Source organism: Penicillium nucicola (assembly GCF_028828085.1).
Source record: "Penicillium nucicola strain IBT 29836 chromosome Unknown utg000009l, whole genome shotgun sequence".
Lineage (NCBI taxonomy): Eukaryota > Fungi > Ascomycota > Eurotiomycetes > Eurotiales > Aspergillaceae > Penicillium > Penicillium nucicola.
Window position 1 is genome coordinate 152,757 of NW_026643133.1, and position 27,614 is coordinate 180,370.

The 27,614-nt window shown below is 47.9% G+C and overlaps 13 protein-coding genes across 13 annotated transcripts; 10 read left to right on the forward strand and 3 right to left on the reverse strand.

The window, feature by feature from the left end:
• Positions 1–614: 614 nt before the first annotated feature.
• N7511_008385 (Zn(II)2Cys6 transcription factor domain-containing protein) lies at positions 615–1,055 on the forward strand (the record flags this gene model as incomplete). The annotated part of the gene is made up of 2 exons (XM_057130762.1): positions 615–755; positions 804–1,055. The coding sequence occupies 2 exons, from the start codon at positions 615–617 to the stop codon at positions 1,053–1,055; spliced, it is 393 nt and encodes a 130-aa protein (XP_056981493.1).
• A 149-nt stretch (positions 1,056–1,204) lies between these two features.
• On the reverse strand, positions 1,205–2,793 carry N7511_008386 (uncharacterized protein; the record flags this gene model as incomplete). The annotated part of the gene is made up of 2 exons (XM_057130763.1): positions 1,205–1,765; positions 2,092–2,793. The coding sequence occupies 2 exons, from the start codon at positions 2,791–2,793 to the stop codon at positions 1,205–1,207; spliced, it is 1,263 nt and encodes a 420-aa protein (XP_056981494.1).
• Positions 2,794–5,402: 2,609 nt separating this feature from the next.
• Positions 5,403–6,061, reverse strand: N7511_008387 (uncharacterized protein; the record flags this gene model as incomplete). The annotated part of the gene is made up of 2 exons (XM_057130764.1): positions 5,403–5,954; positions 6,005–6,061. 2 exons carry the CDS (start codon positions 6,059–6,061, stop codon positions 5,403–5,405), a joined length of 609 nt encoding a protein of 202 aa, XP_056981495.1.
• A 734-nt stretch (positions 6,062–6,795) lies between these two features.
• On the forward strand, positions 6,796–7,943 carry N7511_008388 (uncharacterized protein; the record flags this gene model as incomplete). Its single annotated transcript, XM_057130765.1, has 2 exons — positions 6,796–6,807; positions 6,909–7,943. 2 exons carry the CDS (start codon positions 6,796–6,798, stop codon positions 7,941–7,943), a joined length of 1,047 nt encoding a protein of 348 aa, XP_056981496.1.
• Positions 7,944–9,579: 1,636 nt separating this feature from the next.
• N7511_008389 (uncharacterized protein) lies at positions 9,580–10,417 on the forward strand (the record flags this gene model as incomplete). The annotated part of the gene is made up of 2 exons (XM_057130766.1): positions 9,580–10,318; positions 10,389–10,417. The coding sequence occupies 2 exons, from the start codon at positions 9,580–9,582 to the stop codon at positions 10,415–10,417; spliced, it is 768 nt and encodes a 255-aa protein (XP_056981497.1).
• A 4,839-nt stretch (positions 10,418–15,256) lies between these two features.
• N7511_008390 (uncharacterized protein) lies at positions 15,257–17,503 on the forward strand (the record flags this gene model as incomplete). The annotated part of the gene is made up of 1 exon (XM_057130767.1): positions 15,257–17,503. One exon carries the CDS (start codon positions 15,257–15,259, stop codon positions 17,501–17,503), a length of 2,247 nt encoding a protein of 748 aa, XP_056981498.1.
• A 689-nt stretch (positions 17,504–18,192) lies between these two features.
• N7511_008391 (uncharacterized protein) lies at positions 18,193–18,662 on the reverse strand (the record flags this gene model as incomplete). Its single annotated transcript, XM_057130768.1, has 2 exons — positions 18,193–18,261; positions 18,333–18,662. The coding sequence occupies 2 exons, from the start codon at positions 18,660–18,662 to the stop codon at positions 18,193–18,195; spliced, it is 399 nt and encodes a 132-aa protein (XP_056981499.1).
• A 1,644-nt stretch (positions 18,663–20,306) lies between these two features.
• Positions 20,307–20,657, forward strand: N7511_008392 (uncharacterized protein; the record flags this gene model as incomplete). The annotated part of the gene is made up of 1 exon (XM_057130769.1): positions 20,307–20,657. One exon carries the CDS (start codon positions 20,307–20,309, stop codon positions 20,655–20,657), a length of 351 nt encoding a protein of 116 aa, XP_056981500.1.
• A 185-nt stretch (positions 20,658–20,842) lies between these two features.
• Positions 20,843–21,667, forward strand: N7511_008393 (uncharacterized protein; the record flags this gene model as incomplete). Its single annotated transcript, XM_057130770.1, has 1 exon — positions 20,843–21,667. One exon carries the CDS (start codon positions 20,843–20,845, stop codon positions 21,665–21,667), a length of 825 nt encoding a protein of 274 aa, XP_056981501.1.
• A 377-nt stretch (positions 21,668–22,044) lies between these two features.
• N7511_008394 (uncharacterized protein) lies at positions 22,045–22,668 on the forward strand (the record flags this gene model as incomplete). The annotated part of the gene is made up of 2 exons (XM_057130771.1): positions 22,045–22,138; positions 22,193–22,668. 2 exons carry the CDS (start codon positions 22,045–22,047, stop codon positions 22,666–22,668), a joined length of 570 nt encoding a protein of 189 aa, XP_056981502.1.
• Positions 22,669–23,369: 701 nt separating this feature from the next.
• N7511_008395 (uncharacterized protein) lies at positions 23,370–24,351 on the forward strand (the record flags this gene model as incomplete). The annotated part of the gene is made up of 3 exons (XM_057130772.1): positions 23,370–23,396; positions 23,440–23,621; positions 23,667–24,351. The coding sequence occupies 3 exons, from the start codon at positions 23,370–23,372 to the stop codon at positions 24,349–24,351; spliced, it is 894 nt and encodes a 297-aa protein (XP_056981503.1).
• A 405-nt stretch (positions 24,352–24,756) lies between these two features.
• Positions 24,757–25,455, forward strand: N7511_008396 (uncharacterized protein; the record flags this gene model as incomplete). Its single annotated transcript, XM_057130773.1, has 1 exon — positions 24,757–25,455. One exon carries the CDS (start codon positions 24,757–24,759, stop codon positions 25,453–25,455), a length of 699 nt encoding a protein of 232 aa, XP_056981504.1.
• Positions 25,456–26,409: 954 nt separating this feature from the next.
• On the forward strand, positions 26,410–27,507 carry N7511_008397 (NmrA/HSCARG family protein; the record flags this gene model as incomplete). Its single annotated transcript, XM_057130774.1, has 3 exons — positions 26,410–26,583; positions 26,695–27,106; positions 27,179–27,507. 3 exons carry the CDS (start codon positions 26,410–26,412, stop codon positions 27,505–27,507), a joined length of 915 nt encoding a protein of 304 aa, XP_056981505.1.
• Positions 27,508–27,614: the final 107 nt, after the last annotated feature.

Here is a 27,614-nt window from a genome sequence, read left to right on the forward strand (position 1 = left end):
AGATAGGAAGGCAGGCCGGGGCGGATCGACGGATCGCGCGGCCCAACCGTTCGGGTATCTGTACATTGACTCATTGGGGCCTGAACTACTAGTTCTGCAAACAAGCCAAACAGAAGAGCATTGCCGGGGGAAGAGATTCAGCGATAGTCACTCAATCAGGGTTAAGTGTACTTGGCTTGCGTCGATCAAAGATACCAAATAGCTAGATTGACTTGATGCAGCGTGCTCTTCCTGTATCGGATGGATATATCGATCTTGCTGGTGTTGCTGACACGCCAGGGGTGGTGCGGAATACTACAGCTCAGCATGATGCCGGGGGGTCGGTCTAGGACATAACGTGGCCAATGAGAGCCGATGCTTCCGTTTGATCGGTGATCTTTCAATATGATTGCGGAGTGTTCTCCGATGGTGGGTCTCCTGGCTGGGTTGTTTGTTTGCTATGGATGATTTTTTGTCTAGCAAACAAAGAGAACTGCGAGCAAGGATGTGAAAGGAGAACAAAATGAGTCTCACTGGTGCCCCTGAATCCCTGGTCCTCCCTGAGTCTCCTAAAGCCCACTCTCATGTCTAAACCTCTCTATCCGCAAAGCGCCTGTCACTCATCCAATCCCGCAATGTCGAAAAATACTCTTCTGCGCGAGCTCCTGCCTAGGGATAAGGAATTCAGCATCCTGTATCTGAAAACGGACTCGTCGGCAAAACAGCGACGCAATGTATCTCTGGCCTGTACCGAGTGTCAGAAAAAAAGGTCTAAGGTTAGAAATGTCGTTTCTCCATTCGATGACGGAGCTAACCCGGTGCAGTGCTCTGGTACGAACCCTTGCACGACATGTATGACTGAAAGTCGCCAATGCTTGTATGATCCAGCCCGTGACCGGAGACGTAAAGCTCATACCGCCGAGCTGTTAAACTTCCGTGTCGCCCTTAGCCGAACGGTTGCCAAACTGCGCTCTGGAACGCCGGAGGAGATATCGTCGTTGATTCAAGAGATTCGAAACTTGCCGACAGATCAAGACGCCGTCAATTATCTTGTTCACGGATCTGCAGCGATCTGATATTTTCTTGGCATTCTCACTTCATGGGAATCAAGACTTGTCCATAATCGAGGTGAACAATAGCCTGGGTACCGGTTCATGTAGCCAGGTGCTTCTAGAGTTACATTATAAAGCAAGGATCAGACGTGCCGCAATTTGAAAAAGCGTTATTATATTTTGGTTTTAGTCATTCTTTTCTTATCGACTTTGACGTTTTTTTCGGCTTTGGCTTTCTTCTCAACGTTGGCTTTCTTCTCGGCTTTGACTTTCTTCTCGGCTTTGGCTTTCTTCTCGGATTTGGCTTTCTTCTCGGATTTGGCTTTCTTCTCAACGTTGGCTTTCTTCTCGGCTTTGACTTTCTTCTCGGCTTTGGCTTTCTTCTCGGATTTGGCTTTCTTCTCGGCTTTGGCTTTCTTCTCGGCTTTGGCTTTCTTCTCGGCTTTGGCTTTCTTCTCGGATTTGGCTTTCTTCTCGGATTTGGCTTTCTTCTCGGATTTGGCTTTCTTCTCGTATTTGGCTTTCTTCTCGGATTTGGCTTTCTTCTCGTATTTGGCTTTCTTCTCGGATTTGGCTTTCTTCTCGGATTTGGCTTTCTTCTCGGATTTGGCTTTCTTCTCGGATTTGGCTTTCTTCTCGGATTTGGCTTTCTTCTCGGCTTTGGCTTTCTTCTCGGCTTTGGCTTTCTTCTCGGCTTTGGCTCTCTTTTCGGACGGTTTTGTCTTTGGCTTTTCCTGGATTCGCTTTCTTAGCTTTGTCTATTCCCTGAATCCCCCAGTGGCCTTTCCATTATAGTTGAGCTGGAGAAGTATTAGGATAAGATGCTCAAACCCCCTTTCGCAGACAGCTTCCGTTGCGATCCGCATGCCGGGACGAAAGAAACGAAGCTTTCAGCAAAACAAGATGATGAGTTTTGAAGAAGGGTTGAAACAGTACAAAGGTAAAGCTGGATACCGTTCCCGTTCAAGATAGAGACATCCTGACAATTACAAGCAAGATGGTTTTGTCCTCTGGTTTCAAAGATAATGAGTGAACTATCAGCAAACCCTTTGTGGCTTACCTTTTTGATAGGCGACGGTTTTGATGTGATTGCAGAATGTGACGGGCCATCGTGCAAATCCATCATACTTTTAAGTTGTAGCTTTTCTTCACGTTGGCCTGTGGCCCGCCAATTTCTAGGCCCAGTTTGCAACCCAAACCGCTTGATCCAGGTCGACTTGTTGTCATCCGGCCATAACTGGTAAGAGAAATCCTTCGCTCTTTTCACCGTTGGATGGACCGCATCAATGTGGCACACGAAGTCGTCCCCGACAGCTCCCTTGATAATAGGTTGTTCTATTACTTGGTAATATGTAAATCCCGATGGATTAAAGCGGTCTGGGGGAGGAGGCGTCAAGACTGTAACACTTTCGCCTCTGGCAATTTGCCAAGCAAATATAGCCGAGGCACCATGTATATATTGACTCCACGCATGTGGAGCTTTTTTGGATTTGAGACAAAGCGGATGCTCTGGCATCATCAGCGGACCCATGGCTGTGGTCAGAGTCTGCATTTCATGCTCATCGGCCCAGTTTTGAGCATTTTCACGCAGCATACCGCTCCACAGTACCTGACGATTATCATGCCAATATTCAGATCGAAATTGTTGAATAATTTGGGTTGCTTCCTCGACGGTCAAGTAGTATCGAAAAACCTTTACAGCTGATGCTTGTGCTGAGCTCTCGTCGGAGAGCCACTTAGCTAGATCTCCTTCACTTTCCATCAGCTTTTGAAATTTACACTTACTTCGCTGGGTAGAGGGAAAGCTTGTTTGGAATTCAGTCGTAAGTTATGCTTTTCGCCACTAGATTTGGGAGCGGCGAACAACATGACTCTTATAAAGCAAGCGGTGTAGGTGCATCGGGTTACTAAGCTTCAATGTCGGAACTTGCCACCGCCTACTAAGAAAGGGGCGAGTCGATTGTATGGCTGTTTCATCTAGTTTATGCGGCGAGTCACCTTGTGATAAGCCCTTACAATACATTTCGCAACTTCGAAACACGCTAGAACGAATATGGATTAATGCGCTTCGAAATAGGGTTCAAGAAAAAATTATAAGAGCGCAAAGTGGTGAATTTGCTTTCGATCCATCCTGTAGAATAGTTATACTGTGACCCAAATAATACTAGTGGTCGTGATTTTCGACGTGGTGGTAGATGAAGTGGTGGTAGATGAAGTGCCGGTAGATGAAGTGCCGGTAGATAAAGTTCTGGTAGATAAAGTTCTGGTAGATGGAGTGCTGGTAGATGAGTAGGAAGGCGAGTTCGTTTTATCCAATTTCTTAATTGCAATACACCGGCTGCCAGTCTTTAATCCATCATTGAGTACACAGGACGCTTGATTCCCATTTTTATTGGAAAAAGTGACCAGTCCCGTGTGGTTCACCTGTATCCAAGCAGCAGGCGAACCGTCTTCTGTACCGCATACGTCGACGTTGAGCACATTCAATTCATGACGGTTGCCATTCACGACCTCACTGAGTTGCGAACCTTTGGTCCGGGCTTTGTTCATATCGTCGCCAACTCCGCCTAATGAAAGCCTTCGTAACTAGATTAGAGCCAAACTCACTGATGACCGAGGGCGGCTTATCTTAGGCTTCTTCTATAGAGGGGAGCGAGGTGTTATCGTCGTTATTATTGCTAGAATAATGCCGGTAGAGATTGGGGAGCGCATTATCGGCCATTATAGGATATAATTTATTTCGGCTCTCTCATTAAGCTTTGCACAAAGTAGAGGAAACAAGCGTTGTAACTTACTTCCTAAGACGGGGAGACAAAACCAATATATAGAGACCGATCTGCCACGTATCCCGACACACAGTCCGTATCCCGACGTTAATGCAACGGAAACCGAATGACCTTTTGATTGAGAACTTAGGAGCAAACTAAAAGATAATTCCAGAAACCTCTTGTCCGGCATTTCATTAATCATAGACCAGGCAGCTCCGGGGTGCAGCCGATCTATTGGTATCATCCAGGATCAACTGCTCTCTTCCGATAAGTCAGTGGTGAATTAAGAGAGAATGATGAATTGAGAGGAGGCTGTGTTAATCTATACCAGAGACCCCATCTCCTGTCCGCCACTTCGAAAACACTTTTATGGCCGAGAAACAGAGTTTAACTGGCTACCGCCGATATTCGACCATTGTCTTACTGGTCAAATTGGCCTGATGGTAAAACAAAAACAAATCACAAACACTGTAGTGGTAAGTCGCAGGCCGAAAGTTGCTCTCTCCTTGCACATAGTCTGTACATCATGTACATGTAGAATAGCATATGCAGTTTGAGGATCGGTTTCTCATACCAGATTAAGTATAATTGATCTGAACACAGCCAAACGAAAGCCCGGGAATTCAAAGACGGAATTCACGAGTCTGCAACAGCATGCAAAATGCAAGACATCGTCAATATCATCGAGCCAATTGAACACTTGATGAAGTATATCAAATGAGAGATCTAGAATATGAGTCTGAGTCTCGGTTATCCTCCAATGAGTATTCTGTGGAGATGGGAGTTTGAAGACTGAGGACAGTATTAAGACGCGAAGAGTGAGAAACTTGAGGGCCGATGGCCCCGACTTTACTAGTGCGCCCGAGGAATATCCGGTAACGTCACTCTGCCAATTCATCGCTCTTCAATTCATCACTCTCTCCCAATTCATCACTTTCTCCCAATTCATCACTCTCTCCCAATTCATCACTCTCACCCAATTCATCACTCTCTCCCAATTCATGTATAATGAGCACTCACTGGACTTCGCCATTTTCGCTTATTGAGATCTAGTTGTGCTCTACCGCTACTATTGTGTCATATGTACCCCGATTCCACCAGGGATCAAGCTTTCAGGTCATCTTTCGGTGGGTTAGGACTATATTTCTGTATAAGTTGCAGTGACGGATAGTGGATGTGTATTTGGTACCGTAGCAATACATGATGGATACCTTACTGAGTCTTTTCTTCGTTCAGTATTATCCTACTGTATTTAGCCTTGTAACAGATCCTTAAATATAGGAATAGCTATATACAGCTTAGCGCACCATATGATTAGCGTTTGAAATAGCTCCTCTACGTCCGATAGAAAGGGCGAAAGCGGTCGCTACTATACTCTATGGACTTTCGTAGTTGGATCAGCCATAAGTGTGACACAAGAGCTATCAGCAAAAGCCTTTTAAGCCGAACTTCACGACTACGTGCTCGCCGCTGCGATTATGCGCTTCATTGAATCCTCGACATTCTTTTCATACAGTACTGTAGCTGCCACGATGCGAAATAATTTAAACCTCTGACCTTATTTTTTGAAGGACGTTCGCATAAGAGTTTTATTATAGAATAGTTACCTCGTGACCCAAACAACACTAGTACTCGTGACGAGGTTATCTTCCATAGTGGTCGTAGATAGCATGCTAGTAGACGGAGTGCTGGTAGATGGAGTGCTGGTAGATGGAGTGCTGGTAGATGGACTGCTGGTAGACGGAGTGCTGGTAGATGGAGTGCTGGTAGACGGAGTGCTGGTAGATGGACTGCTGGTAGATGGACTGCTGGTAGATGGACTGCTGGTAGATGGACTGCTGGTAGATGGACTGCTGGCTGACGGAGTGCTGGTAAATGGAGTCCTAGCAGATGGAGTGCCGGTAGATAGTTTACTGGTAGATGAGTAGGAGGGCGAATTCGTTTTGTTCCATTTTCCAGTTGCAACACACCAGCTACCAGTCTTTAATCTATTATTGAGCACACAGGACGCTTGGTTCCCATTTTTATTGGAAAAGGTGACCAATCCCGTGTGGTTCACCTGGATCCAAGCAGCGGGTAAGCCGTCTTCTGTACCGCATACGTCGACGTTGAGCACATTCAATTCATGACGGTTGCCATTCACGACCTCACTGAGCTCTAGCAAACTGTTAACAGCGGTCTGAAGTTTCAATTGAGTTTGCCTACTTGAACAATCAACTCCATCGAGAAGGCCAAAAGACGCAGAGTAACCCGTGCAGCCATAATTATCGTTAGACCATATCAGACATTGCCCATCATGATCTATGACCTCAATGGTTCCGGCTCGGGAAGTACCTGCCTGAATAATGGCTAGAATTGCAATTAAGAAAGAATGCATCTTCGAAAGACCTTAAGAACAATAGACTATCTTGACTTGGATGGACGGAATTAAAAGCACACTGCGCGGCTTTAAATATGAGTTGTATGCACCAGAGTATACGTTGGCACACGGAGCATCGAAACGGTTTTCTTGAGGGTCATCCGGGAATTTTAAACCATGATATGAAGCCCTAGAGGCGACTAGATGAAATTGCGGAGCGATTTAGCTATTTTGTGATATGTTACAATACTTCCGTATTAAAGAATAGCCTGGATAGATTAAAGTGGTGGTAAGGCTCACGGGGATAAACACGATAGTAGTATTCCCGCTACAAATTTTAAGAGTAGAATTGAAACTGAGGGATAAATTAGCGCGATACCGCGTGCGTTTAGACGAGGCGAAAAGTGAGGGCCTAGAGAGAACCTCCTACTGCACATATCGCAACCTAGGCTTAGAAGAAATTACAACTTTAATGGGGTAATCTAGCACGCCTGTATTATGCTACTTTGAGGCTGTTTGAGCAGTGGAGGCTATTTATGGACTTAGATGGTGTGATCTACTACAGTATGAGCAGTAGCTAGTCGACGATTGGCACGTTGATCATTTTCGAAATGGCAGATATAGGGCCCTTGAAGACATGAGTGGTAAAGTAATTCACCACTCTTCCCGCATCACTAATCTCTCCCAGTCCACCACTCTTCCTCAATTACTTACTCTCTCCCACCCTGTTGCTCTATCCCTATTCATTAGTTACGTGCCCCATTCCTACTTTTTGTTACGTTCAATATCAATGTATGCTCACTCTGCTATGCTGCTCTTGTCCGAGGATCCGCTCCGAAGTTCTCCACGAGGAACAACATCAATGTTACTCTGTCTCACCATTATCCCGACGTTCTCAAAGATCTCACGCTTACAGAAGAATACCTTATCGCTAAGTCCCATCCTGTTGGGGCGATTTTGAAGCTACGCCCTGGAGGGCGGTCATCACCCGCAAACTACCATGCGTTACGCGGCCATTTTATTATCATACCACAGGATCCAAAACCGCTTCTTCAAATACTGCCTAGCCCGGAGCTCCAATTCACGGAGCTTGTTAAGGTTTTCTGGATGGGTCGACAACCCCCGAAGGACGCCGATCTACGACCTTTCCTGATCGTGCGAAAAAACAGGGTCCTCGCTGCTTTGCAATATCTGATTCAGCACAACCCGCTCTATCAAGATGTCACCATCTCTCATTCCACCATGGAAAACTGGCCTGACGATTTTGTTCCGTCGGCTCTGCAGCAGGACATTATATGCTTGGATGAGACCGATCTTGACGAAAGGGCTGGTTACAGTGTTGACTTACGAGGGGGGAACTGTGAGAATGACTGGCAAGCTGCAAACGATGCTCAAGGAAGCTTTACCGAAGACTCAATTCCAGTCACTGCTTCAGTTACAGTTGATCTGAATGGAGATCGTTACAACCCTGACCTACGTCTCCTCAGTACAATACAGTCCCTTAATGACCAATCACCATGTGAAACGCGCCCTCAACTTATTTCCACTAACCAGACGATTCAGGAAATGTCATCCAGCCGCTCGCACCACCGCTCCCCTGTGATTGAATACGGTGTCCGAGGGCAAGCTTTACTTCTCAATCAATGGGAAGATCCTCATTACTTCACGTCTGCTTTCCCTACACTTTTTCCCACTGGCAGAGGGGGGCATCTAGATGACCGGCATGTTGCCGTGTCGCTCGCTGCTTTTGCTAAGTGGGCACTGAGCCATCACAGCCGAAGGTAGGCTTGCCTTCAGGTGTGTATAGCATAAGCTGATGAAATAGATTTGCCCAACACCGGACGTTCATGTATTTATTGTATGATGTTCTGCAGCTGCGAAACTCATCTCTCGGCAATTCACTGCTCATCAAGTCTTTATTAGGACAAAACATGTTTCAGGTACTAGTGGATAGGGCTCCGAAAGGAATAAATGAATGCGAATATACAGCATATTCATATTCGCACTGTAGGAATATGAATATATGAATTTTTATTCACGCGAATAAACGTGTTGAATATCACGGTGGTCAAAGCTTGTGTGGCGAGACTAGCGATGTACATTTAAGTAGATGGGTTTCCCACTTTTGATAGTAACGTCAACAAGAACACTACAACTATCTATCTCAACAGGTTATGAGCCCGGGTGGCTTTACCTTTGGGCACGCAGGCATCTAAATATCAAAATCTCTTACCTGCCACTACAGCTAAGCTTCTCTGTCAAGAGACTAACTCCATGAACTTCAGAAACTGATCATATATTCTCAGTAACTTGATGGAAAATACGAAGTCCTATTGCTCAACCCCCTCTTGAAGCAATAATTCGGATGAATTTCTTTTCACTGAAAAGCTATAAACAGCATGCCATCATTGCTACTGTGACACTGCCATAAGGGCACACAGTATCGCAAGGTTGCCTCCATAGCCGGAACATGTCACCGTTTGCAGCAAGGCTCGAGAGTTTCTCCGTCAAATCGCCATAGACAGTATGCCATTATTGCTACGGTTACACTATGAAACTGGCATGAGGTACCGCAAATGTTACCTACTGCTGGGACATGTCACCATCTGCAGCAAACTCGGTATCTATCTTCTTAGAGTCACCAGCCACAATGCCATTTCGGAAGGAAAATGCGGAAAACACTACAAAAGAGACATTCTTGGACGGATGAGGAGCTGAACATCCTCTCATACCTCCGATACACTCGCCAATGGCGCTTCAAGAAAATACAGACGTCCTACTTCCCATCACTTTCTCCGAACGCACTTTTGGGAGCCTACTGGCGCCTGTCCACTGAAGACCGCATACGCCGAGCATCGAGGATCACCACTCCAATCATCGCTCCTCGCAACACTGGGGAAGACCTCTCAGGTTTCCCCGAAGCTCAACCCACGTGTTCCAGTATCGCACGGGGGACAAGTCGCTATCGTGCTCTCGTTCAGTCGGGAAACAACGTTGAGACTTTGGCCTTCACATCACCAAGCCCTGCGGGTGGAGGAGATCCATTCATTTCCGACAACAGCAATTCGAGTCGTTACAAACTCAGGCCAAACAGACCGTCAATCTTCCCTCCAAGGAAGCCGGAATATCTTGTTGATCGACACCGTTTTCCCCACTTCTTTAGGTCGTACAAGTATTGCCTTAATCTACAAGGAGTTCCGGACAGCGACTATACTCCTCCATCTCGGATGCCTACGCCAAGTTCATCAGATCGAAGCATTTCCATTGTCTCAAGTCTTCCCAGTGTCGCATCAAGCCTTGAACTCTTTGGCTTGGAAGTGCGCTCGCCTCAGTCATCAAATAGTGAATCAATTACCTCTGATCGGCCCAACGACATATAAAGTCCTGAATTCTTCAGCTCTGAAGAGCATCCTTTGCCGACATGAGTGAAATCGCAAAGTTCGAGCAATTCGGAATCAATACGTTCTACAACGGAATCCCAACATTAGATAATGCCAGCGACTGGTTTCGGTGGAACCAGAAGGTCAATGAGTTCATTCGGATATCTGCGGTTGCCGACGATGGAGTGACTCCACCGATAGAAGAGGAAGGAGCACGGCAATGGGTTCACCGCCAAAAGTTCTATTCTGCGATGATTACGGCAAAGCTGACACACAATGCGGCGCAAAGAATCAATGCCTTTGAGATATCTCGAGTGCAAGTACTGCTTAAGGCAGTCCAGGACAACTTCAAACCGGAAGGCTCTGGCACGTATGTTAGCCTCCAACGACGATATATGGCCCTCACAAGAGATAAGTGTGGGAGCACCCAAGCGCTAGGGGCAGAGATCAGGAAGATTCATGCTGAAAAACTCCTTCTTGACCCTGATTGCGTGACCTCTGAAATTGAGCGAACATTTTTCTTTGTTCATGCACTCGGCCCCGAGTACGAGAGCTTCCGTGATCATATCTTCCGACAAATGGACCTTGTCAACGAAAGAGACGCAAATGGGAGTATCATCAAAGCAGCACCTACATTTGACTATATCGAGAACAAGGCCATTGAGGAAGAGCATAGAAAAGGGCAATTGGGCAAACAAGCAATGGAGACGCAAGCACTTCCTGCTCTCGCCCTAGTCCGTGGGCCAGGTGACAAGAAGCTCATACCGTCGTCGGATGGAAGTACTTGTCGAATAGAGATTGATAACGTCCCGTATTGCTCCTTCTGCCGAAAACCATATCACATCGACAGCGAATGTTTCACCAAGAACCCGAGACTGAAGATCCAGAAGAAAGACGGAGATGGACCCAAGCCAAGGCCAGGCAGAATGTACATAGGCGCACGTAGACAGTCCAAGAGACGGACCTTGACGGACGACGAGGACGACGATGCGAGTGGCCCCAATGACCCGAAGAAACCAACCTTCATGGCGACGAAAGTCTCCGGGAAAGATGTCAACGAAGCATTTGGAAACGACATCGAGGGCAATCTCGCTCTGTTTGGCCATGTTCCCATAATGATGGCGATGAAGACCCCCTCTATCCGTGACGCATGGATCGTGGATAGTGGATGCGCTCAACACGTTTGCAATAGCGCCTCCAGGTTTGTCCAAATGGCTAAATATCATGGGCCTTCACTGAGAGGCATTGATACCTCAACAGCTCCCTCGGGAGTGGGAACAGTCAATATCCTGTGCAATGTACGCGGCAGAAAGAAATGGCTAGTGCTTGATAACGTCCTGTATGTTCCATCCGCACATGCCAATCTCATCTCGGTTCTCCAGCTTCTCCAACGAGGGGCAAAAGTCGAATTCTCAAGCCGGGATGCTATCCTTCGCAACAGATCAAACGGAAAGAATCTGTTCACTGCCAGTGAATATCATGGAGTCTACGCACTCGATCTGTGGGCAAGTCTGACTTTCCCCTCTTACCATGTTAGCCCACAAATGTCTCTGTGGCACAGCCGGCTTGCCCATATGAGTGATGCAAATCTGCGGCGACTCAAGCAGCAGGCTCATGGCGTGCGGGATATGGAGGCACGTCATCCATGCAATCCCTGTCTGCAGGGGCGAATGATCGAAAGGTCTCACAGAAGATCAAGAGTCAGCAGGAGAGGAGAACACGCAATGGACCTCCTCCATATTGACGTCGCAGGGCCATTTGATGAGGGCCTCGATGGCAGCCGTTACTGGCTGACCATCGTTGACGACTTCACGGGCTGGATCGAGATAATCCCTATACCGCGAAGACAACAGTACGTCATAGAATCACTGCGGTTCTTCCTCGACCATAACGAGCGCCCCGAGCGAAAATGCCATCGAATACGTCTGGACCGGATATCTGAACAAATGGGAGACGAGATGAAATTCATGTTATTCTCGCGCGCAATCCAAGCTGAGGTGACAGGCGTAGACCAACATCAGCAGAATGGGGTTGCCGAAAGAGCGCATAAGACAATCTATGACCGCCTTGGGCCTACGCTGGCACATGCAAGATTACCGTCTAAGTTCTGGCCGGAAATCGCTCGAACTGCAGCTTTCCTCTCGAATCGGTCGCCGTCGTCGAAGCTCAACATGACTCCGTACCAAGCGTGGTACGGCGACAGACCTGACCTCTCGAGACTTAGAGTGATCGGATCAAAAGGAGAATTCTTGATTCCGCCAAAGCAAAGAAAGAAGCTCACGGATCCGCGAACAAAGCCATGCATTCTGCTAGGCTATGAAGGAAATACCAACTACCGTATCCTACTGGGAGACGGAAGAATCGTTGGAACTCCAAACGCTGAATTTCAAGAAGTCCTTACAACTCCCTCCACACAGACTATAGAAGATGTGGGAGCCAGACAAGACGGCTCACCTGAGGCAACGGCTGCTGTCGCAGGGGGAGTGGGACGGTGGGACTAATAAACCAACCGTCGGTAGGAATACGGCAAGCATCCGTGCCTGCCTCGGGGCACCGATTGTCGATGGATCCCCCAGAGCGGGCCCTACCTAAGCCGAGAAACGATATCTCGCACACACTGCCTCGGAGTGATGATAACTCGCGAGTGCTGACCCAGCCGAGTGACGATAACTCGCCAACTCAAGCGTCGTCCCAAACGAGTGACGATGACTCGCAGCCAGCTGTTGCTGTACAGGGAGACAGGACCTTGTCGTGCACACGGAGTGAGAACACCTTCGGACCTCTATCACCTGCTTATCAGGATTCTGTCCTTGGGATCGAATCGCCACCCGGTGCCGACCAGCAACAGGGCGACGCGGTTGCTACACAAGGAGGCATAACCTTATCGTCCACACGGAGAGGGAACATCCTCGGGCCACTATCACCTGATTATCAGGACTCTGTCCTTGGGATTGATTTACCATCCGGTGGCGACCAGCAACACCAACGAGGGCCAATTTTAGAATGGCAAGGATATTCAGAGCTCCATCAGCCAGTCCATGAAGTTCAACCAGGAACATTAGATCACCACCCTGAACTAAAACTTCGGGCTTCACAAGCCACATTGAATAATCTCGATGAGGACGACGAGCTTGCGCTCATGAACGTACCTGAAGAGAACGTCATTCCCACATTCTTGACCATGGCGGCAAAGGAGACGGAACCATTCGAACCCAAATGTCTGAGCCAAGCCAAAAACGACGCAAGCTGGATGGATTGGGAAAGGGCCATGCGTGAAGAATTGAATTCACTCCACCAAAATCAAACGTGGGAGCTTGTGGATCCTCCCAAAGATCGGCGGGTGCTCAGCGGTAAATGGGTCTTCAAACTCAAGCGCGGGTCGCATGGTGAAATCATCCGCCACAAAAGCCGATGGGTAGTGAGAGGATTCACACAAGCTGAAGGGACCGACTATGATGAAACTTTCGCCTCGGTTGTCAAGCCAATGAGCTACAAGGCGCTCTTTGCCATCGGAGCGGCCCTGGACTTGGAGATTGAACAAATGGATGTCAAAACCGCATTCTTGTACGGAGATATCGACCACGAGATCTACGTCGAACAGCCCCACCACATGACGGACGGCACGCCGAGGGTCTGCAAGCTTCGAAAGGCCCTCTATGGCTTGAAGCAAGCCCCTCGGATCTGGTACCAGACCCTGACGAATTTCCTTCGCAGCCTTGGCTTCGAGCCAATCACCGCCGATCTTGGTATCTTTGTCCGGAGCAGTGTGTACATCGCAGTATACGTTGATGATCTCCTGATCGTGGGTCCGAGCATCGCTGAGATCAAGAGGATCAAGCGGAGCCTGAGAAACCGGTTTCAGATGACGGACCTGGGGCCATGCAGCTACTATCTCGGGGTGTCCATCCAGCGAGACCGTCAAAACAGGAGACTGCTCCTCAGCCAAGAGGCATACATTGACAACATCGCTCATCAATTTGGAATTGACAACTGCGCTCCCGTCAGTACGCCGATCGAAACCTCACCACTTCCGGAAAATAGTCCAGACTACACCTGCTATCCAGACCAAAGGGCCTCTTACCAACGCATTGTCGGATCACTGATGTATATCATGCTTGGAACTAGGGGGGACATCGCGTATGCGGTCTCTGTCGCTAGCAGATTCCTCTCAAACCCTGGGCCCCAGCACATAAAACTGGCCCGTCGCATTCTGCGGTATCTCAAAGGAACAAAGAACCTCAGACTCACCTACCAAGGTCAGCTTCAGACACTGAGAGGCTTCACAGATGCGGATTGGGGAGGATGTCGCGCCACGAGACGATCCACAGCTGGCTATCTCTTCAACATTGGAAGCGGGGCAATCAGTTGGCAATCAAAGCGCCAGGGCGTTGTTGCACTTTCAACCTGCGAAGCCGAGTTTCTAGGGCAAACGCAAGCCACCAAAGAGGCAGTCTGGCTGAGAAGACTTCTCAATGAATTGAATATGGATCAAGGAACAATCGCCACGATCATCTGCGGTGATAACCAAGGTGCCATCGCTCTTGCTTCAAATCCACAATACCACTCCCGCACAAAACATATGGAAATCCAACGCAAATGGCAAGGAGAGGTCCAAGATAGCGAAAGAGTGCAGCTTGGTTATGTCCCAACCACAGAGCAGATTGCTGATGGTTTTACCAAACCTTTGACTCGGCAAAGATTTGAGTGGTTTCGAAAAGAACTTGGCATCCAGTGATCACGCCTCCACTTCCACTTGAACCAGTCCAAGGTGCAGGATACCCTTTCCTTCTTTTCTTCCCAAGGAAGTTTTTGGAAGGTTTTAATGGGACCTGTCTCAACCGCGATTGAAGTATCACTGGCACCATAGGAGATGGTTGCCATCGAGTGGGAGTGTTGAATATCACGGTGGTCAAAGCTTGTGTGGCGAGACTAGCGATGTACATTTAAGTAGATGGGTTTCCCACTTTTGATAGTAACGTCAACAAGAACACTACAACTATCTATCTCAACAAAACGCATTATTCATATTCGCATTCATATTATTCATATTGTGAATTTTATCCGCATTAATACTTTGTCCGGTACAGCGGTTCTCGTATTACCGAAATACGTTAGGGGTTAATTTCAAAATTCCATCACTTCATCGACGGCGTTGAACCGTAGAATGTCATTTCCAAATATATGCTAGAATTCAAGATCCGCCTATCTACTAAGCTGCAGTGGATTGTTTTGAGGTACCATACTCATCCACAAGCGTCTGATCATGGAGACTTTAGGGCCAGTAGAAAAGAGCGGTTGAAATTATATATATCTATGACCCAGCTTCATATCATCTTGTTTGGTCTGTTTGACTATACCCATTAATTCCCGTAGTTTCATTGTGATCCATTTCAAATTTCGTCCATGCACTATGTACGATGAATGGCACGTAGAAACACGTTTGCCTCACAATATAGAGTCTCCAATGACCCTGGCTGCATTTTGTTTACATTCTGTTTACGCTCAATGTTACGAATAGCGCGCTGCAGAAATACAGAAGTGACCTATCGATTTTCCAGTTCATAAAGGGCATATAAAGCGCGAAAATGACCGAGATTGCCAACAATCATCCCACCCTCCAGTCCCCCTTTCAGCTCTGCCTGATTATTCAAGTAGCTCAAGGTATGTTATGCATTATTGTTGAGACCACTTTGATATACTGACCCAGAAAACACTAGCATGGCATCTACACCTGCTCCATTCGTGCGGAGGACGCGGGGTCTTCCACGCCGGGACTATAATGCTCTACACAATGGCCTGGTTTCATCACCTTCTGAGCAATCCGAGGAATCCATTTGTGAAATAGGACGCCCCTACTCTCCGGAACACTCTCCGTCTAGGGGCCCTGAGCAAACACCCCAATCTAAGCGGTCCTACTGTCTGCCTAGTTCTTCCCCCTCCCCGCTTGATCCCGCGTTTTCAGAGAGCACGAGCAATACGAGTAGCTTGCATCCGTATAAGAGACGAAAAACCAAGTCCTATTCTAGTTGGACCACTGAGCACTTTTGGACCACAGAGCTGGACAACACTTGGTGTCGACAGGGCGGCCCCTTGAAGAATGACCGATTGCTGGTTTGCAAGCACTGTAGCTGGTCCTCCAGGGATTCGGCGCGCTATGGTTCCACTTCGAATTTGTTGGTGCATCTCCAGACCAAGCATCGTATCAAATCCGGGAATCACCCTATATTGTTGCCCACGGCCGAAGGGAACCTCGACCCATTCTTGGAGTCGCCGGGGAAGAAGGCTGATGTTGAAAAGACGCTAGTCCAATGGGTCATTCAAACAAGGCAGCCTTTCACGGTAGTGGAGCATCCGGCGTTCAGGGCACTTATTGAAGCAACGGGGGTTAAGTTGCCTATCAGGACCGCTGACACTCTCTTCAATCGAATCAAGGACGAATTCCACTCAGATAGGGCTTGCGTGAAAGAAAAGCTTGCTATAAGCAGTCGAACACTCGCATTATCTCTTGACGTTTGGACTTCGGAGAATCAGATCGCGATAATGGGTATCATGGGTCATTGGATCTCCCCCGAGTTTGAAAAGCGAGAAGAACTTCTCGAGTTCACGGATATCAATGGACCACATTCTGGAGAAAATCTTGCGGAAATTGTGCTAAAGATGCTCGAGGAACTGGACATTGCGCCTAAACTCCTGACTATCACAGGAGACAATGCGGGCAACAATGGGACTCTCTGCGATAGTCTGCATGACGAGCTCTGCAAAAAGTACGACAACGATGATGACCGCTTTCGCATCAGGCCGCTAATGCGGTTCCGTGGACGACAGAGCTTTATCCCTTGCCTTGCCCACGTCCTCAATCTGATTTGCAAGGACGTGTTAGCTTCTTTGAGGGCCGGCTCGGCACGAGAGGCGAAGGCGATGCTGGACGACTTGGCCGTCAATACTAGCTCAGCATTTAGCTCCCTTCACAGCACGAAAGGAGCAATCATGAAAATCCGGCTTTTGACACTATGGATCGCCCGCAGCCCACAACGCCGCCAAGATTGGAAAGAAGTGTCACCAGGCAAGCAAGTCAGCTATGATGTTGACACCCGATGGAACTCAACCTATGTCATGATCCAAGACGCCCTCCGGCTACAGACTGAGCTGGGGCAATTTGTCCGGATACATCCAGAAGTCCAGGCCCTTCAGCTCACCGATGACGAATGGTCGACGCTTCAGCAAGTAGCCAAGATTCTCAAGCCGTTTTGGGACCACACAAACTCCGTATCAAAGACTCGCCCGACAATTGTGGAAAGTCTACCAATTTATTGGAGCTTGGACGACTTGTTGAACGACGTTCGGAATGCCGCGGGAGATTTTGAAGATGTGAACACTGAAATTCGAAATGCAGTGGAAAGAGGGATTCGGAAGATGAACAAGTTTGCCAGGAAAATGGACGACAACCTTCTTTACTACGTTGCTTCCGTGTTGGATCCGCGTATCAAGTCGTCCTTGATTGTATCGCAGATGAGTGACCAGGATGCAGGGCTCATCATTTCTCAAGTGCGCGAGTTTCTAAAGAAAGAATATCCCCCGGAGGCCTTTACCTTGCATGAATCTGAGAACTCACGTCCGCCGGGGATGTCGGAAACCATGTGGAAAACTCTGCGCAAAGTTCAGCCTGCCCAAGGAAAATTTTCATCTGATATCGATAAATATTTGGACTCACCACCGGTCAGCTGGTCCCACCATATGATCGGCGATGCGGACGAAGAATGGGTCCTGAAATGGTGGAGGGCCAACGAATTTAATTTCCCTCTAATGGCAAAAGCCGCTCGCGATTACCTATCGATCCCCTCAGCAGAGGTCGGTATTGAACGCGAATTCAGTAATGCCAGAGATATGTTGGGTCTCCGAAGACACTGCCTAAACGCAGAGACTATGCGATGGTTGATGCTACTGAGAGAACGGTATCAAGCATAAATTTCGGGTAATTCAAACTTCAAAGCCTCGTATTATTACGCTGCGTAAGAACAAAATGATGAACCCTATTGATGTATTGGGATGTAATGAAATGAATGGTAATGTATGGGATCTGCGTATTTGGGATAAATATGAATTATTCATTTATTCATGATTAATGCGAATATGAATAGAGGGGTTATTCATATTCATATTATTCAATTCATTTAATTCATATTCGCAGATATTCATGATTATTCACAAATTATCATATTCCTTTCGGAGCCCTACTAGTGGACCATTTGTTTCGACAATCAGTTGTGACCGACCTTCCTACACCGCCTACTAACGCCGACCAAAGCTCCGCAGGTTATTCCTGCGCATCCCCTTTTACTATTATCATAGTGTGATACAAGGCAGATTTTACATTTCCTTAAGATTCTGATAATCCATCTGTTATAATGTGAAAGCCTTCGCATTCGCGATGAAATATAGGGAAACCTGTTTAGACAGGGGAAAACCTATATCAAGGCAAGGATAAACAAAACAATACGCTGCTCCTAGACACGCTTGCAGTGATAAATATAATTGTACCACCTGCCATACAAGTTGATGGAAGTTAAACCTATACATCAGCTAAGCTATTCATCATATCCTTATCAGTATAATATCATCATAATAACCGCTTTTAAGATAGAAAAGATCATCACTCACGCTTGCTCAACCAGCCGGGCAATTTGTTCCATTAAATTGTCGACCGCTTTAAGCGAACCTTCTTCCTATTTATCATATCACAGTTAATACAATATCATCACAACCACTGCTCACAACATAAAAGACTATGACTTACCCCAGTCTCAATCTTCCTAGCCAATTGTCTTAACTCAGCAGGAGCATTCTCGCTAGCCAGGTTATAAAGATCAGGATTAGACTGAACAGCATGGGCTCCAGCGACAAAATCCTTGGCAAATTTTCTCAAAGCCCCAGACACTTCTGCTGTGTCACCCGTTTTGGCAGCTCTCTCGGCATTCAGGACATCCACTTCCAAAGCAGTAGCATATCCCTCAGCCGTAGGAATCTGACCACCAATCTGAGCAATAGCAGCTGCAAGATGATTATATCCATCAGGCGTTCTCTGAGTTAGGGTATTTGACTTGTCTTCTCCTACTGATAAACCCATTGATGCTGAAATAAGCAATGTGATGATAAAAATTGGTCGCATCTTTGATATCGTGTCTTGTTCTTGCCTTGGCGTTGGTGGAAAACACTTGGATTCGTAGAAATGGAAAAATTATGAAGTAGGGTACACGATTGGAAAATTGCATTGGGACGTGCTTCCTTTTATATTTCGTTGGTTTTCTTAATGAATTATTGGCAAGTCTACTCATCATCTGATGCTTGCCTTGCTCATGAAGACCTAGGTTAGCATGTACAGCCAGAAAGTTTAATCCAGTTACACAACACGGAGACTTATGTCAATATTTACGGTGCACAATTTCGCTAGTAGCCGTGTGTCCTATTATATCAGTGGAATCTCGCGAGCCTAGTCACATCCGGACCAGACTACTGCTAATTATTCGCGCTTTGACATTACACTATTGAATTTTCAACGGTTTAGCGGTCTGTAGATCCTCCCGCTTAAAAAGATGTGTATGCTTTGATGCGCTGTCTTGGACCCTGCGAAATGGGCCCGCACTGCTGGCAGGAGCCCTATAGAAAGAAGCACTACAAGCTCTACCGCATGCACCCCAACTCCACAGCAGCAAAGATACCCACGTCTTGATCGTACCATTCAGTAGGGTTTCCGTCGCCTCGTAGTGTGTTTTGATTGACATGAGAATCGTGCATTGTCCAAGGACGACCAGCCAAGGATTGGAACACTTTCTGCAGGCTGTCTATATATATCATTCGTATCCACTAGGGCGTTTGGCTCTCGAGGGGACGAGATAGTTATCGTTACACTCATCTACGCCGATTAAAAATATAAACACCTTAATAGCTCCTTCGCAGGGCTGTAAAGATAAAATCTACTTGCAGGGTAGACGGCCTGTCAGTCAGGTAAGGAAGAAGGTAACAAGTCTAATTGTGGCAAGACTGTTTCTTGAGGAACCCTCAAGAACCAAAATAAGACACTATATTTAACATGAGCTCTACATGGTCTACTCGGAGATCCTTCGAGTCCCGAGTAGCCTGCCTTGACATCAAAAGTGGGGCATGCATGAGAAGAATTCAGCTGAATGCGAGAGGGGGTTCAGCTGGTGTGATACCAGCGAGGGACATGCAGATGGTGTGACAAACAAAGGGAAGGCCTCGGTGTCTGTGGAATCGCTCTCGCCTCACCGCCGATTGCCCGCGGCAAGGCCTCGATTCCCCCGAGGGATGCTGGCAGTTGCGAATAGCATCATGAAAGAAAAGATCGTAACAAGGGCTCTGCCGGCACGTAGGTATTCTGTAACTTCATCGCACCCAGGGAACTTATTAAGATAGTGGCGCATCTGAGATTTCAACGCGAGACTCGAGCGGGCTCCACGTTCCGCCAAAAACGCCGCCAAAACAGGACTGTGACGAATATTACCACATTAGGCGTGGCGGACGTCTCAGCCTTGATCATAGGACGATTGGAAGCCCTAAGATTACAAATGTACAAGATGCGATCGCAGACGATGTTGACTTTGACCCGTCACACCCTCAAAGCAATACCCATGTGCAACGTCTGGCTCGCACCTCATCTCAGGTCGCCACCGTCACCTTTAACGGACAGATAACTGAATTCCAAGCCTCAGAGGACGCCGTTCCCGGGGGCCATTGCAAGACGGCCGCAAACATGAATGACTTGGCGGAGATCTTACTTGGGTTATTCGTTCCCTGGGGCCAGCTGCCAGCGCTTTTTCAAAAGCACGCCAATGCTGTGCCGACGAAACGCGATGCTTGCTCCCGAATATGGAAAACTGTAGAGCCAGCACTCGTGTCGCATCTCCGAACGTTTGCAGCGAATGTTGAACTCCTACGCAAGTCCAGAGAAGACAGTTACGCTGACGCAAAGCTTCGACAAGCACCCATCCCAGTTGATAGCTTATTCGACCGCGATATTGATGAGCTCGAAATCGACAATGTTGATTCTGATTCTGACGACTCCTTTATGAATCTGGATGATGTGTTAGCATCGAGACTCTAATAGCGGCCTATCACTCCATCGCTAAGTGTTGGGACCGCGAAACGCTCGTCGCTGCGCGACGCATCCCTTCATTGGTAAGCGCGATCAATCAGAATCGAGGATCACCACTGCAAAAGCTTCTGCCGCTCAACCTCTTTGATAATCTTGCGTATAGGTCATCTGGCCTTAGCTTCTTCCCGCTATCCATGTTGCAGCAATGGGAGACTCATCTCAAGGAACTTGCCAAGGTTGTTGAACATGGCCATGAGCAAGATGTTGTCATGGGACCGGCTTATGAGCTGGATGACTTCAATTTGAACATCGTTGATAGCGTGTTGGATCCCATCCTTAGTGGTCCGGAAGCAATCGCTACCCTGCCTGACCATCGGTCCGATGTTGACGGCATTTACACGCCTATCTCTCTAACTTCACTTTTTTGTGCAAGTATTCCCTTGAATACCAAACAGCGACTGGTCGTCGAGAAAGTGTTGGGAGAAGCACTGAGCTGGGAGAATCATCCTTACGATGCTTCGCAACGATCTCAGACGCTTCTCTATATTGGAAGCGAAGGAGGCGTTGGTAAGAGTCAAATCATCAAAGGCATAATAGCCGGGATGGATCTCATCCGCCGCAAAGAAGAGGTGATTCTCATGGTTCCAACTGGGGCTGCAGCCGACAATATCGGCGGCAACACGTTTCATACCTCTCTGGGCATTTCTGTTACTCGCTCTCAAGGCCATGCGATGGCTGCTCGCGTGCAAAAACTCTGGTCCCGGAAGACCATTATGATCATCGACGAAATCAGCATGATGGATTTCAGTATGCTTAGTGTGATCAACAGCCACTGCAAAACGGCGAGATCCCTTGATAGAAGATCACCCGACCTCTTCAGTGCTTTACCTATAGTCATCCTCATGGGCGACTTTTTCCAGTTCCCACCTGTGCGAGGCCCAGCATTGTGGAAGGAACCCAGAAAAGCCAATGCCGAAAACGAAATGGTCGACTCATATGGCATCAGTTCAAGAATGTGATCATACTAGACGAGCAAATGCGGCAGTCCGGGGATCCGTCATTTCGGAGCCTCCTCCATCGCGCTAGGACATCAGCATTGAAGGAAGAGGACCTGCACCTGCTTAACTCTAGCGTCATCACTTCCTTGGGAGCCCCTCACCTGGGCGCCACCACAACGGTAGTAAAGCTGAATTCTCTTCGACACCAGGTCAACCGTATTCGAATGGAACATTTTGCTAGGACTCACTGTCAAAAGATCTATGCCTTCCCTGCCTATCACACACGAACCAAGTCCACTGGTCCAGTCAACCTTCGCTTACGTGTCGACGACTTGCTCCACCAACCAGATCAGGGTACCAGGATCCCGTTCCCGGGAATGTTTCTTTACACCCCAAATATGCCTTCTGTTATATTGACAAATATTTGTACCCGGTTAGGACTGGTCAATGGGGCGACTGGAACCGCCGTCGGTATTGTGGTCGACCCAGCTGGTGAGTCGTCCTCCTTCGCGCGTAGACGACAAATTCAATATTAAACTATCTCAGCTGAGTTCTATGAGATTGATGATTTGTATATCCTTTTCACCAAGCCTCCCGCGTGTGTTTTGTTCAAACAGAACAAGTCAAGCGCCGCTGCGTTCGAAGGTCTTGCGCCTGCTATCGTTCCTGTCTTCCCCTTAGAGAGGTCGATCACTGTAAAGTGCTACTCTGTCCGCAGGAAACAAGTCCCCATGTGCCCGGCATTCTGCCTCACCGATTATAGAGTGCAGGGCTCTACGCTTGACTCTGCGATTCTAGATCTGAAGGATGACCCGACGATACGTGGTCGAGACCGTCACCAAAAGTTCTGCTCGACGTACGTACAATTATCCCGATTGCGAACGCGTGAAGGGCTTGATCTTCTGCAGGAAATCGAGATGAAGGACCTCCAGTTTAAACCTGATTCTCGGATACTCGCGGAAATGCAGAGACTTCAGGAGCTGCAAAGAATGACGTTAGACGAATGGGAGCATTCGTGTTAGAGTTCCTACATAATATAGCTACCCAACGGCATCATGATTCTCGCCGAAAGATTGTTCTCTCTACATCTAACCAGACTCAATCCTTCCACAATCTCTCCCCCCTTCTCGCCTAGTCCAAAATATAAATACGGGAAGACCCCTCACCTTTAAAAAACACTCGATGACTGGGATACAGATTCTGCTACACCACTAAGATTTCCGACTGTTGTGATGGGATGAGAAAGGCCTTGGCATTCCTACGTGAGCGGGATGATTACTCCAAGCATATATTGGTCCAAGTGCATGTCAATGCCAGCCAGGAGTGGAGGGTGCACTAAACTGCTAATGATAGGCACCAACCCGCACCTTGTTATCTAACACCTCTACGAATCATTCATCTCCACGTCCTGTATACATAAATAGTGGTTAGCAGAAAAACCTAAAATCATCCACTAGATTTCTTGATCGGACTAGTGGTGAGATCTATTCGGACATGTCATATGTCGGTTCGTATCTATGACAGGGATCTTGTTCCATAGTTCGCCGTGAGCTTACCACAAGAGTCCCTCTTACCCGCTTCTCATTTCACCCGTCAATCATTCTACAGCTCCTACAAAATATTTCGGTTACCTTTTCCATCTAGATCTGATGTACTCCAGATAACATTATGCCTTCAAATTCAACTTGTCCGGCTATTGTTCATGTTCGAGACTTCGTCGAGCATGTCGAACCGGACCCTACACGTCCCGGTAAAGGGCTTTCGATGCAACTCCGTAGAACATACCGCTAAAGGACATTCAATCAGAGGATGTTGAACAGGAGGAAATTCCTACCCTGGTTAGGTATTTTGATGAAGGTAACCAGTCCGACCATTACAAGCCAAACACCTTTATATATTCCTCGGGATCGTTCCTGACTATCTCATCCGAGGACGAGGAACTTCATATTATCATCCACGCTCACACTTTGAACCGGTAAGTTTACCTCATCTCTTACAGAACTAGGCTAACATTATGTAGTCATCCAGGCAATGAAGAAGTCACCGAAAAATATTTTATGCACTGTCCCGAAACTGCTCAGCCCACAGTGGCGTTGCTTGGTGTTGTTCTTGAACGCGGTGGTCAACTAAACGGCGGGCCAACTCTTCTTCACTACCGTCTCCAGACTACGGTTTACAACTGCTCCGCTCGAGCCTATCACACCTTCCCAGTCACCACGTACTTCAAAAATGGTCAGCGGTGGGTGAACTTCCCACCTCTGATCGCAAATTCCTATGTTTTCTTAACAGGTCGCATTTTTGGCCTCACAAAAGAACATCGCCAATTAGCTGTGATCACAGATGATATACATTTTCTCCCAAAGCCAAATCTTCCTTTACCCGCTACGCCTTCCTCGACTGGTAAACGGAAGCGTGTTGACCGTTGGTCCCAAAGGGCTGGCCCTCAGACCCCAACTAGATCGGCGACGAGTTCGCGGACTGAGCCACTCCCAATCACCTATCCGGGACTGCATTCCCCGGAAGTGGACGCTCTTGATAATGAGGACGAAGAAACCACACAAATTACATGGCCAGAAACCGCCGACGAAAACGAGCCCTCGCCAGAGGCTCGCACACCACCTCCTGAGAGGCGTTCTCGAAGACGACGTAAAACATCATACACTGATATACTTACACAATCGAAATACAATACAATGGCTGATTAGCACATTCCTGGTTATTCTGTTTTCTAAGGTGGTGCGGCTATTAGTCATACTACATGTCTTCTCATTGGTCAACGCTCCTTTGCATTGTCAAATATCACAAAGTCACAACAAAACCTCCCATTTTCCGGATTTTCTCGTCCCTGCCCTTCCATTTCATCGTTTCAGGGCCACAGCGTGCGCAGCAGCGCGTCACCAGTGCAAAAAGAGGTGGCTTAACTACGTATGGACTGTTTTGCCACGCACGTCGCTTATTCGCTCTTCCTGCCTCCTGGTACCTGCATTATTGTCGCTTTATTTGGATTAGATCGTCTTGGCTTAGGGTTGTTAGACGAATCGATATAATTACAGTTTTAGATCGAATAATTATTTTCTTCCACATAAATTGTACAAATTTATACCACTACTATGGCATCAACTAATCAATTCATCGATGGTTCAAGCGATAGACCACACCCAGATTTAGAAACAGTGGATCTAGGCGACAACAGAGAAGACAAAATCTCCTTGCAGGATCCCAACAAGATCGAGCTAACGCAGTCTGCTGCCTACGACGAATTGGGATATAGCTATCCCGTGTGGAGAAAATGGCAAATCCTCTGCGTAATGTTTTGCATCCAAATATTAATCAACCTGAACGCAAGTCTCTCTGCGAACGGCGTCGCGGCGATCTCGAAGGAGCACAATGTCAGTGAACAAGTTGCGAGAATTCCTCAGCTGACATTTCTTTGCGCCTACGCCTTCGGATGTGAGCTTTGGGCCCCTTGGAGTGAAGAACTTGGACGATGGCCAACCCAGCAACTGAGTCTCCTCCTCGTTAACATCTGGCAGTTACCATGTGCTCTTGCTCCCAATTTTGCGACATATATTGTGGTTCGACTCCTTGGGGGTTTGAGTACAGCCGGTGGCTCGGTGACACTGGGAGTTATTGCGGATATGTGGGAGCCCGATGATCAGGAATACGCTGTCGCATTCCTCGTGCTATCTAGCGCCTTCCCAAAACGCGCACTAGAAGACCATTCATCAATATCATGGAGTTTTGGAGGTTTTGCGAGCGGCAGAATATTATGTAATATGTGGTGTGGGGCTGCTGTTGTTAAAACGTAGGTATAAGGCGTCACTGTATGTAATTCCGGGTAATCTGGAAAGGTTGGGTCCCCAGCCCAGATAACAATAATAGTATCGAGGGAGAATCCTCTAAACTAGGACTGACTCTCTATCATCATCATCATAGTCATTGATCTTTTATATATAGCGAATACTGTATTCCGCAACAACGTTGCCCTGCAATTCAACTGTTGTTTTCCCCTAATGAGTTTCCCACTGTCCCTCTCTATGTACGATCTAGCGAAACCACTCAAGGAAACGAGCGGGCTTAAGCGAGGTGACACAGTTGTCCCATCTTCGCGTGTATACATGATGGTCTATCCTTGAATCCTTGATAACCTTAACACTCTTACCAATCGCTCGGGACTCGGATGTAGCTCAACAGACCCCGGGGGGGGGGGGTTGGGTTCTACCGGCTTCGTGTCACTTCCACCTCCCGAGACCGAACTCCAAACCCGACTGTCCACGTACTCTGTACCCTTGCGGTCCTTCCTTGAAACAAGCCCCTCAACCACACGGGCCCACCCACGTGATGTGAGCTCCCGGCCTGGGATCACGTGTTGATCTGAGGGAGCTGCTGATCTGGCGTCGATCGACATTCGGTCATCGCTCGGAATGTGACCTATCAGGTTGGCCAAGCCGCATGCGGGGAGCCCAAGTAAGCTCGGTGGCCGTCTCACGCCGAGGCGGCAATCGGCCTCCCGTTTGACGCCGAGATTACTCATGGGCCAAAGTAAATATGCAGTCATAGCAGTCATAGCATAATGGAAGCCCGAGTCCATTTTCAATGAGGAATCGGGCCCTTATAAACGCCGCTTAAACCCATTCCCCTCCGCTTCATCAATCCAAAGTGTCACAGCTCTAACATCATTCGCTCGCCTCTGCTTCCTTTCGGATCCTTCAATTACTCAAATCGCTCAATCTTACAATCCCTCAATTCCTCCCCCCAGCATCATGTCCAAGCTCATCACTGTCTTCGGTGCCACCGGCAACCAGGGTGGGTCCGTCATCGAGGCCATCCTCGCGGATCCCCAGCTCTCTAAGGAATTCAAGATCCGAGGTATCACCCGTGACACTACTAAGAAGTCTGCCCAGGACCTCGCCATGCGTGGCGTCGAGGTGGTCAGCGTAAGGATTTCCCGTGGCCTTTTTATCTGGGCATGTCGCGAGCAACGGCTCCGGTGATGTCCTTTAGATTCAAAGCAATATGCTGACCGTTGTCCCTCTCCGCTCATCCAGGCCGACCTTAGCTCTCTTGAGTCCCTCACTGAGGCTCTGAAGGGCTCCCACACCGTCTTCCTCGTCACCAACTACTGGGAGACCATGAATGCCGACATTGAGTACTCCCAGGGCAAGAATGTGACCGACGTCTCCAAGGCTGTTGGCGTCTCCCACTTGATCTTCTCCTCCCTCCACCACGTCAAGGAGGAGACCAAGGGCCGCCTCACCAAGGTTCCCCATTTTGACAGCAAGGCCAATGTGGAGAAGTACATCCGTGCCTCCGGAGTTGGATGCAGCTTCGTTCTTCCTGGATACTACATGAGCAACTACACACAGATGCTGACCCGCTCGGACGATGGTTCCTACACACTCTACTACCCCGTTGGTAACAACGCCAAGTTCCCCCTCTTCGATGCCGCCCAGGATACCGGTATGTCATTTTCCGCTTGTCGTCTCTGCTCGTCTATCTCTTCTTGGCAAATGACTAACAGACCCTCCATAGGCCTTTTTGTCAAGGTCGCCCTCAAGCACGCTGGTGAGCTGAAGAACAAGCAGGTTCTGGCCGCTACTGCGTACTACACCCCTCAGGAGATCGTGGATACCTTCTCTCGTGTTACCGGCAAAAAGGCCTCCTTCGTTCAGGTTTCTGCTGAGCAGTACAAGGCTTCCCTTCCCCCTGCTATCGCAGATGAATATCTCGAGAACCAGCTGTTCGTGGAGGAGCCCGGTTATTACCTGGGAGAGCCTCTTGAGCCCAGCCTGAAGCTTCTTGATTCTAAGCCTACCACTTGGGAGGAGTTTGTCAAGAAGAATGTCTCCGCTTGGAAATAAGTTAGTTATATACTTGTCTTGAAAGGATTCAGATTCAAAATTCTTGACAATAAACAATAAATGATCATTTCGAGTTACATATTATCCTCCTGATTTCGATTGCTTTT